The sequence below is a fragment of the Ostrea edulis genome, chromosome 4 (assembly GCF_947568905.1).
Source record: "Ostrea edulis chromosome 4, xbOstEdul1.1, whole genome shotgun sequence".
Classification (NCBI taxonomy): domain Eukaryota; kingdom Metazoa; phylum Mollusca; class Bivalvia; order Ostreida; family Ostreidae; genus Ostrea; species Ostrea edulis.
Genome location: NC_079167.1, coordinates 24,575,322 through 24,586,391, shown reverse-complemented (window position 1 = coordinate 24,586,391; position 11,070 = coordinate 24,575,322). Strand labels below are relative to the sequence as shown.

At 38.1% G+C, this 11,070-nt stretch overlaps 2 protein-coding genes across 2 annotated transcripts; both read left to right on the top strand.

Annotated features, from left to right (window-relative positions):
- The first annotated feature begins 139 nt into the window (after positions 1-139).
- Positions 140-5,577, top strand: LOC130053770 (uncharacterized). The gene is made up of 2 exons (XM_056161330.1): positions 140-197; positions 273-5,577. The coding sequence occupies exons 1-2, from the start codon at positions 140-142 to the stop codon at positions 1,022-1,024; spliced, it is 810 nt and encodes a 269-aa protein (XP_056017305.1). The 3' UTR covers positions 1,025-5,577.
- On the top strand, positions 2,427-3,651 carry LOC125682787 (uncharacterized). Its single transcript, XM_056162332.1, has one exon. The coding sequence runs from the start codon at positions 2,551-2,553 to the stop codon at positions 3,520-3,522; it is 972 nt and encodes a 323-aa protein (XP_056018307.1). The 5' UTR covers positions 2,427-2,550; the 3' UTR covers positions 3,523-3,651.
- Positions 5,578-11,070: the final 5,493 nt, after the last annotated feature.

Sequence of the window (11,070 nt, the reverse complement as noted above, 5' to 3'; positions counted from 1 at the left end):
TGAGTTACACGACATCGTCTTCTGTTCTTGACGAAGTCTTTCGTTGTATTTCGTAGATCAATAATAGCTTATCAAACGCTCATAAACAAATATGCACCGCATACACCTTAAACTATTAAATGTGTATTTCAATTTCATGATGATCGACAAAATTAAGCCTAGGCCTAATAAACGGTGTCGACTGTTGGTAAACAAAGGTAAACAACGATAAACCGGAAGTAACCCTGTGGAACATTTTTGACGCGGCGTGACTAAACACAGAATAAACACTGTGTTCCGGAGTAACTCGAAACACGGCTATTCACAGGTGCCGAGTTATCAGAATGAACTTGGGCATAATGTCTCCAATAATCTCAAACTCAAAATCGCCAATGGCGAGTACATTAATTTAGGGCTTTTGGTTGATCGGAGTTATGATTCTGATCCTAATGACAATATTAAATATTTTTCTATACAAGGAGGCAACTTAACTTTATCATCAAAATGCAAACCCAGGGTCATTTCAGATATTCAGGTGTGGACCGATGCATTTTTTATCTATGCCTCAATTTACGTATTGGCACACCCAGAATGTAGTGCTTCCCTGTTTAAATACATGCACACTATCAGACTAGGGGCCAGTCGATCCAAGGCACTTGGCTGGAGGGATTACGACATTCAATTCCGTTTGAAAAAAGAACGCAACTACGGTATGTCATTTGCTGTTGTTGATCAAGAGTTGTGGCTGTTATACATGTACAGCCAACTCGTTGTCCAAGGGTCGGTGTCACAAGCCACTCCCTTAAGATGTTATGAGTTTAACTATAAAGGTCAATGTAGCAAAACTGCATGTCAATACAAGCACGAGTGTATCTTGTGTTCCTTGAATCATCCTTATGTCAAATGCAGACGTGGTTCAGGTTTTGACTCAATTTGCCGACCACCCAGTGCTTCACCATCCTGGCGTCCTCGCTTGTCCAGAGTACCATCCACCCCAGCTACCAATACTAGACCCCCACAACCCCAGCGCTTTAGGGCCCCCTAAACAACCCAGCAATTTAGACCTCGGGGATATTGCCCCCTCCCATATTAGTATTTCCGTTTTATCTCGATACTTGGCTAACTATCCAGATGAATTAGCAGCTTTAAAATTATTACAGGGGTTTAGAGAGGGTTTTGAACTTTGTTACCAAGCCCAAGGGTGGCATCAAATTGTAAAAACCTTAAATCATTGCACAGTTTGCAAGAGGAGGCTATGCACACTATTAACAAAGAAATAAGCTTAGGGAGGGTTGCTGGTCCCTTCATTCATTCACCACTCCAAAACCTTAGGTTGTCACCTGTGGGTATGGTACCAAAGAAGGATGGTTCATTCCGACTTATACATCATCTATCATACCCACATGGGTCTAGTGTGAACGACTTTATTGACAAAAATGTTTGCTAAGTTAAATATTCTTCTTTTGATGAAGCCCTTAACATGCTAGCTAACCTTGGTCCCGGCGCCTTAATAGCTCGCCTGGATATTAAATCTGCCTTTAGGTTGCTGCCAGTCCATAAGTCTGATTTCGAGTTATTAGGATTCAAAATGCTGGGGATGATTTTCATAGACAAATGCTTACCATTTGGCTGTTCTGTTAGTTGTGCGAAATTTGAGAAATTTTCTACATTTTTAGAGTGGTTAGTTAAGCAACAGGCAACTAATTTTAATGTGGTACACTACCTTGATGATTTTCTTCTCGCTGGGAGGGCAGGTTCTCAAGACTGTGTCGATCTCATGTCTATGTTTAGAGCAATTTGTGTAGACCTTGGCGTCCCCTTAGCTGAGGAAAAAACAATAGAGCCGACAACCCGTTTAGTATATCTCGGTTTAGAAATAGATACTCTTAGTATGACAGTTAGGATCCCATCAGATAAGATTGAGCAGTTCAGGTTCAAGTTGTCTCGGATCTTGCTAAAACGTAAGGTTACTCTGATCGACCTCCAAGAACTTACTGGTTTACTCAATTTCTGCATTTGTGCTATCCCAGCAGGTAGGGCTTTCGTTAGGCGGCTGTATGATGCATGTTGTGGGCTTTCCCGTCCGTATCACAGGCGTAGAGTCACCGAGGAAATGAGGAAAGATATATACACTTGGCATGCATTTTTAGAAGATTTTAATGGCATTACCTCGTATAGAATAGCCAATTGGTTGAATGATTTTGATCTAGAGTTGTTTACAGACAGTGCAGGCAATGCCAGTTTAGGATGTGGAGCTGTATTTGGTACTCATTGGGTTTATTTAGCTTGGCCAGACCAGTGGAAGGGGTCAGATATTTTCTCCGACATAACATTTTTGGAATTGGTTCCTATAACCATGGCATTTGAGGTTTGGGGCAGTAGTTTGTCAGGTCAACGAGTCATTATTCATACTGATAACGTAGCCTTGGTTTCAATTCTTAACTCTAAAACCTCCAAGTCCAAGAGAGTGATGTTTCTGCTCAGGAGATTAGTTCTCCAAGGTTTACTACTCAATATACAATTTAATTCTGGTATACATAATATTGAAGCGGATTCTCTCTCCCGACAGCAATGGAAGCGCTTCAGGTCCAGTTTCCCAGAGGGAGATGCGCAATCATCACCAATCCCCCCATCCTTTCTACACATGATTTACAGCTTCGATCCCAAGAGCTTCTAGATTGTGCATTGTCAGCCAATACCAAAAAACTGTATGACTCTGCAGTTAAGGCATATCATATGTTTTGTTCCAGTTATCTCCCAAAGCAAGTCTGGCCCCCATCCCCTGCAACTTTGGTTGATTTTGTGTCATACCTATCCCTCACGAAGCTTTCACCTAACACAGTAAAATCATACATTGCAGGCATTTCTTACTACAACAAATTGCACGGTTTTCCTGACACTACACAGTCATTTTTACTCAAGAAAGTCTTATTGGGCTTTAGTCGTAGTAACCTACACAATGATGGAAGGAAACCAATCACCTTTGACATTTTAATTGGCATGGCTCAGGCACTTCCAAAGATATGCAAGTCATATTATGAATCTACACTATTCTCAACCATATTTGTGACAGCATTTTTGGGGGTTTTCCGAATGGGGGAGTTAGTCCAGAACAGTAAACATGATGCAGGCCATGCCATTCAAGTTCAAAATGTTCTATACTCGCCACACGACAATACCGTCAGGATTCTTCTACAACATTCAAAAACTGACCAGGAGGGAAAGGGGGTAGTGATTCACTTAAAACCTACTCACAGGACCATTTGTCCTGTCTCCTTCATTCGGCTATACTTAGAGTTAAGACCTACTCGTAGGGGCTCATTTTTTTGTCACCTGTCAGGCAGCCCTGTGACTAGATACCAGGTTGTATCAGTTTTCAATATGTCAATCCATGAGTTGGGGCTAGACAGTAGGGCGTACAAAACGCACTCGTTCCGTATAGGTGCAGCCTCTAATGCATGGGCTTCCGGAGCTAGTGAGCAGTATATTGCTACAGAAGGTAAATGGAAATCTCAATGCTTGCGTAATTATATTAGGAATTAGCTCATCCAGATAAAATTGGTTTGTTTTTTGTTTTTAATGTTAGTTTGTTTATTACCCATTTTAGAGCATAGAAGAATCTGGATCGTCATGTCATCCATTATTAAACATGCTTTTTGTCATGCAAGAAAGTCTCTCTTTAGTACCAACCTGCAGTTAGATAGACTCAATGCATCCATTTTCTGGCAAGGACAAGGGGGCATGAGGTGAGGGCAAGTTTATAAAAAAGTTAAATTGTTGCTTCGGCTGGAAGACCCACCCGAAATTTTACTTTTACATTGTGGGGGCAATAATATCCCAATGCAAGAGGGAAAGTCCATTGAACTTAGGTTTAACATAATAAAAACGCTGCAGCATCTTTCAAAAAATTTGCCATCCACTACATTAGTTTGGTCTCAGATTTTGCCTCGGGGTGAATGGAGGGGTGAGAGGAATCATGTGGCTTTAGAGAGAGTCAGGAATCGGACAAATAGGGCTGTGGCAGCCTTTTTAAAGAGGTCGGGTGGAAAATACATTCGATACCCTGAGCTACGTTCATATTGTCCTGATCTGTTCTCGTCAGACAAAGTTCACCTTTCCAATCTCGGGAATGACTTGTTTTTGTACAGATTACAGCAAGCTTTGCAAACATTTTTGTCCGATTCAACTGTGTTTGCATCTCCTAAAACCGGGGAAGATGGGTCATGGCTGCGCTATGACTAACTGGGTCATAGTCTGTCATACTTGACACTGATATATGATTTTCTTTTCACCTAGTCCAGTCTACCAGATATCTAATATATCCGCTATGACGGATGTAGATTATCTTGTTTGTTCAATCATTTTGACTATTATAGGCGGGATTAAACCGTCAGTCTATACCTATATATAGACACATATTTACAAACTAATATGGATGTAGGGGCGCCATATCATTTGTTTGTTGTTTGTTTTTTTGTTGTTTTTTTTGTGGGGGGGGTGTCTCATTCTGCTGCGAACACCGGCCTCTGATAGAAAGAAAGCCCACAACATGGGGCATAGCTCTACTGGTGGCGCAGACGATGCACAGCATCGTCTCGTGACGGCATTCTGGCTTACCAGTAGTGCTTCTATGTTAACTTTACTTCAATTGACATTTTCATTTTCTATTATGGACTAGGTGAGCAAGCAATCTGAGCATCTGTTCCCAGGGCTCAAATATTTTGCTTGTTTTTAGGGATGCCCTCTAAGGCAAGAATTGATGCCTGGCTCCCACATTTATAAGCAGCCATGGCCAATCATCGCCAATAAACTTACAAAATATATGTTGCGTAGTCATCTTTTCATTGGGTGATTCCCCGTAGTTATTTTCTGCATTTCATCTTTGATAATAAGATTTAACCACTTGGGGTTAAATCCATTTATCAAAGGGAAACGTATATTGATTTGCTGCTCGTTCATGATTCTATCTATTCTCAGATTATTTAATCTTGTATCCACTCGTTTTCACTCGTTCTGCTACATTGACGATAACAAGTCGTTACCGGGTTTTTTAGTGCTGATCATAACTGTCGGCGGTTAGCTTTTATGACGTCATATTGTGCTTTCGTCACATTCAGCTAGAAAAATTCACCCTCCCTCCCATATCCCCCCTTTTTTCGGGGGGGGGGGGGGGGGGGGCTCTGACAATTTGATAGTCGTGTACTAATTTTGTAGACTGGTTGAAGATTATCATTCTGTTTGATTACATGTATTTCTTGCCTACGGGTACTGCTGTTTCGTTTTCTCTTGATTTATATTACAGGTCAAGTCAAACCTGACTGTTTTCATCAATGACTCCCAATCGTCATGGCTGCGGACAACGTTTCCTCATGTTGGCGGCATTCTGGCTTACCAGTAGTGCTTCTATGTTAACTTTACTTCAATTGACATTTTCATTTTCTATTATGGACTAGGTGAGCAAGCAATCTGAGCATCTGTTCCCAGGGCTCAAATATTTTGCTTGTTTTTAGGGATGCCCTCTAAGGCAAGAATTGATGCCTGGCTCCCACATTTATAAGCAGCCATGGCCAATCATCGTCAATAAACTTACAAAATATATGTTGCGTAGTCATCTTTTCATTGGGTGATTCCCCGTAGTTATTTTCTGCATTTCATCTTTGATAATTAGCCCTCTTGACGGTTTGCTGAATACAGTGAATGGTAACAATACTAAATGGAATCTTACTGTTAGTATACACGTACCAGTGCTTCTAATGCCAACACTGTTGTCTTCAGAGATTGTGGTACATGTAAATTACGCGTTAAGGAGGTGTACGGTGCGTTTCTAGAAGTTGTCATCGAATTTAAATACATGTATTTGGGTATGGTACTTAATGAAAACGTGAAGAAAACGTACAGTAAGAAACTATCTCATAATACACAGTTAAAGACCCCCAAAAAACACCGTACGGTTTCTCCACGGATCAGTGAATGTGGGCGGAGCTTATCCATGGTCAATGTTATTTACCTGGCCAAGAGATAAGTTGTTGTGTATATTTTTATGATAGACACAGGAAACTTTTCAGGTTATCACAAATTATGCTTAGTGTCTTGATTTGTGCAAAAAAAAAATAAAAATTTCTACCTACATGCATACAGCATTTCTATTTCCCGTAAAACTTCAAACTTGGTCATATTTATGTATTGCAGATAACAGGTTTAGCCCATTTCTAAACCTGTGCTTTTTTAAAACTTCTAATTAAATTATTATATATCGTATATAAATAATTTCCTAAATATAATATTACCTGGCGTTTCCGGGCATTTCCTGGTGTCCTGCGAGTTCGCGGTGTCGTGAGTGTAGTAGGTAAAATATCCATATTTCGAGAGAATGAATAAATCCAAGTAGATCTGTGTACATGTACAACCAAATGAAGAGTGATCAAGATACCCCTCAATATGGACCGTCTGTAGAGTTTCTGTGGCTGTAGTGTTTGTGTAATGGTGGTATCCCAAACAGAAGCTGACACGAAGTATACACCCCCTCCTCCCTCTCTCTTTAGGGTTTCTGTGAACGTAGTGTTTGTGTAACGATGGCATCCCAAACAAGCTGACACGAAGTATACACCCCCTCCTCTCTCTCTTTAGGGTTTCGGTGGACGTAGTGTTTGTGTAACGATGGTATCCCAAACAGAAGCTGACATATAGCTAGTCTACCCCCCCCCCACCCCCTTCTCTCTCCCTTACTCTCAATCATTGACTAAATTAGTAATTATTGTCATACGTATGCAACACTATTGTCATGCCATATTATTTCATCTATCTTTATTATTGCTACAGTTTTACACATTTCTCTCTCTCTCTTTCTAAATATAAACTCTCTCTCTCTCTCTCTCTAAATATAAAGCCGTGATAAGTTATGAATAGAAATATCTCAATAACTTATTTATACTATTTTACTATTGTTTGATTTTTGATTGTGTAATTTATAATCCATGTGGTATCCCAAACAGAAGCATCTTGTTTTACTACTGTAACAGTTTTACGCATGGGCAATATAACCATTACATGTTGAAGTGCTACGCCAATAAAGAATTGTTCCTTCTTTTTTTTTTAATATAAAGTCATAATAAATCATTAATAGAAAATATTCCAATAACTTATGTTTTTTTTATTATTATCATTATTATTGTTTGATTTCTGATTGTTATGTTCCCCAAACAAAGTTTGGGAACATATTGTTTTTACTCTGTTTCTTATTATTATGTTCCCCAAACAAAGTTTGGGAACATATTGTTTTTACTCTGTTTCTTCTTCTTATTATTATTATTCTTTTTCTCCGGTACTTTTTTGTCCGGTAGTGTTCTCAGAAACTACAAAAGGGATCGATATGAAACTTTCCAGGATGATAGTATAGCGTTTGTAGATGTGCATAGTGATAGTCATTTTGTCTTCACGTGCATGCACGCGCGCGCACGTGCACTGCAATTTTGGTACAAAAAATGGAAAATCAGAATATTGAAGGAATCGATATAAAACCTAAATAGGATGATAGTATATCATTTGTACATATGAAAAATAATAGTTATTTTGTCAGCACGCGCACGCATGCGCGTGCACGCGCATTACAAAATTTGTTCACTAACTTTGGAGTCAGTCTAACTTTTTTGTTGTTCATTGAAATGGCTTGAAATTCATATCATAGGTAGATATTGAGACCCTTAACTGATTTACATGGTCAAAATTACCAATTTGCACGCGCATGCACGTGCGCGTCATTTTGATTGGATAATGCTAAAACGTTTGTAACTATCTTATTTATGAAGCGAATGAGATGATATTCACAGCATATCTAGACAATATGTGTATCTATATGTTGGTGTAACAAAAAATGCCAACGCACACGCGCATGCGCGTGTAACGTTTTTTAAATGTTCAATTTTTAAAGGACGATAACGTTTTTGTTTTTCATCAAATTCTATTGATATTAGGGGTTTAGATGTATCTTGGTACTCCTTACAAATTGCTGTGGTTAGAATTACTGCTCAGCACGTGCATGCACGTGTGCTGATTTCTGATTGGACGATTTTAAAATCGCTATAACTTCCTTATATTTGGTGGAAACGTTATGAAATTCATACTGTGGGTATATGATACAAATGCCTGTTGAACGACATCAACAAAAATTCGGAATCATACACGCGTGCGCGTGTATGCACGTGCAACGCTTTCTTTCATTTCTTGGTACTGAAATGACCATATTCAACGTACTACATGTAATTAAAGGCTAAAATAAAATGATTTGTTCCTATAGATTCACAAGGACATCACTTTTTAATTGGGAGAGGTTTGGGGAACATCTGTAACGGTCCCCGTTACAATTAGAACTAGTTTAATCTATAATACATGTATACAGATGGAGAGAGAAAATACGGTGATAAATTGCATTGTGTAGGGGACGTTAGCCATTAAAATATTCTAGGTGCGAGTGAATGCTATCAAAGCTCAGGTATACTGGGGCTTTCCTTGAGATCTAAAGACTGCCGGTCAGCATTAGCCATGATTGTTATCAAAACATCTTTCTCAGGTAGCAGCAGACCACGGTCTCTGCAAACGTCAATCAACCTAAGATCTATTGTTAAAAGTTTAATTGACCAGTGGCTTATCATAGATCATCACACAGGTAAAATTTGGGGGCGTTAACTTAAAGTTGGGTCTTTAAGAGTAGGGCAAACACAAACCCCTGGATATTCCAGAAGTGGGATCAGGTGCCGAGGAGTAAAACATCCCTTGCTGATCGGTCACACCTGCCGTGACCTCTATATTCTGGTCAGGTAAACGGAGTAACCCGTAGTCAAAATTAGTATGCAATGAACGGTCTAACAATGGGTATAAAACACGTCAGACAGCATTCGACCGAACGACAGGTTGTATTTGCAAATAATAAATTATCATAACTACAATAGAATTTGCGAAGTGCTGACTTCAAACAAGACTGTTGAAACACCTGTACTATCAAATTGTTTGTCTGTAGCTTTCAAAGGTATCAACATAATTGTCACTAGGTTTCAACAGTGAATTTGTGAAAACACAGACATGCTGCTGAACAATGTAGAAAAGCTTTCAATATGCATTCAGCATGGAACAGTTTCCAGTATTTGTCTCCTGATAGGCACCTGCACCCACCTCTTGTGTGTCCAGAGGTCCGTGTTTGTCCTACTCTTAATTTTGTATTCTTTATGGGAATTATGAGATTGATCAATGTTCGTTATTTTCACTTTTTATGTGGATCGACATGCCTGTAGTATGCTGCTACTCATACGGGTCAAATATACGAGTTTACCAACTTACTAGTACATAATCAACAATAAAACTAACATTTTTTTAAAATATTGAACCCAGTTAATTCTTCTGATAATGATGATTATCAGTCTTGTTATAAGGAAATGATATCACATTAACAGCTGGATTTTAAATATAACTAAGGAAACGACCAATTCATGATTGAATTGTTTATCATAGGAATTTCTGTCCAAATATCTAAATATACATTCTGTTGTAAACAAGGAAACATTTTTGGAGAATGGAACGAGATCATTTTCAATCAGCATCTCATGGATAATTTTTGTAACCAAACATATCTGAGGAAATCATTACATACCAAACACAATATATCTATTACACAATTTAGATTATGAAATATGTTTTTAAAAAATTATTAATCATAAACGTCATGGTATAGGAAAATCACAAAGAATATATAAGCGATGCAGTCTAAAAATTTCACCTTTAATATCTTAAGGCACAAAGCCCAGCAATATTTCTTTATTTAATGTTAGACAATGTTGAGTGATTTAAACATCAATAGACCTTGGAGTTAACGTTTTAAAATATCAAAAGGAAACTATTGAATAGTTTGTTGTTGAATGTGTTGACACTTTGACCTGCACTTGGTTTATCATTTTATTTTTATCCGTAACACTTCATGTGCATGGTGATAAATGGCTCCGACGTTTATATTGCGGAAGAGTTTTAGAAATTTAGTATGGGAATGATCCCAGGGATATACAATTAGGAAATACACTTCTCAACAAACACAATTATAGATTTTTTAAAAAGTACAAAACATATCCTACACGTGAACTATAGCATTTCCCCAATTAGATCCAAAGTATTGTCCCTTCCTGAATCAAGCTTGGTGGTACATGTACATGTATGAGCACATTTTAATTTTTCTATTTATTTTTATTATTAAACGTGGGTTTCTTATTGAACGGATTTGAACATAGCTTACTGTATAATTAGTATACAAAAGATTCGAACACAATTTCTTACAACTTAAGAGGTCTTCTACATATACTACAAAACTCATTGTATTATATTAACAATGTGTATAATATCCTCATGTTTATAATAAAAAGGTGGATATGACGAACATTTATCAATTTCATAACTTCCATAAGGAATACAAAATAGAGAGTTGGTCAAATACAGACCCCTGGACATAACAGAGGTAGGATCAGGTGCCTAGGAGAAGTAAGCATTCCCTGCCGACCTGTCATACTCGTAGTAGCCCTACATGTACATATCGATCAGGAAAATAGAGTAATCCGTAGTCAAAATCACTGTGCAAAGGTAGTATCAACCAGATGGAGCAGTGCCATATTTACATTTCTGTACAATAAAGAAAATTTAGATATTGATTAACATCTACTCCACATTTAGATGTATATCAACGATGTTTTATCTATCAGCTATATTCATTTTCATTTATATATCGATTTGATATATACACTTGAAATTAAAAGATGCCACAGAGTCATCTATATCTGCTTCATAGTTGGATATTCTATTCAACATTGATGTAGAAGGCAAACTACCAATTCAACTTCATGACAAACGGGATTGCTTCAGCTTCTCCATCGTCAACTACCCATATATATACAACAATATTTCATTATCTTTTGCGTGTAGTCTTTATGTCTCTCAACTGATTCGATACGCGAGAACATAATCTGTATATGATCCATTTCTAAATCGAGACAGGACACGGAGAAAGTTAATGTTACAAAGGTTTGAACAGTTTAACTTGACGTGAGCAATTCGCAATAA

Coding starts and splice junctions, on each gene's coding strand:
- LOC125682787 (XM_056162332.1), top strand. CDS start 2,551: ATGGAAGCGCTTCAGGTCCAGTTTCCCAGAGGGAGATGCGCAATCATC.
- LOC130053770 (XM_056161330.1), top strand. CDS start 140: ATGATCGACAAAATTAAGCCTAGGCCTAATAAACGGTGTCGACTGTTG. Junction 198..272: donor TCGACTGTTGGTAAACAAAG/GTAAACAACGAT, acceptor GAATAAACACTG/TGTTCCGGAGTAACTCGAAA.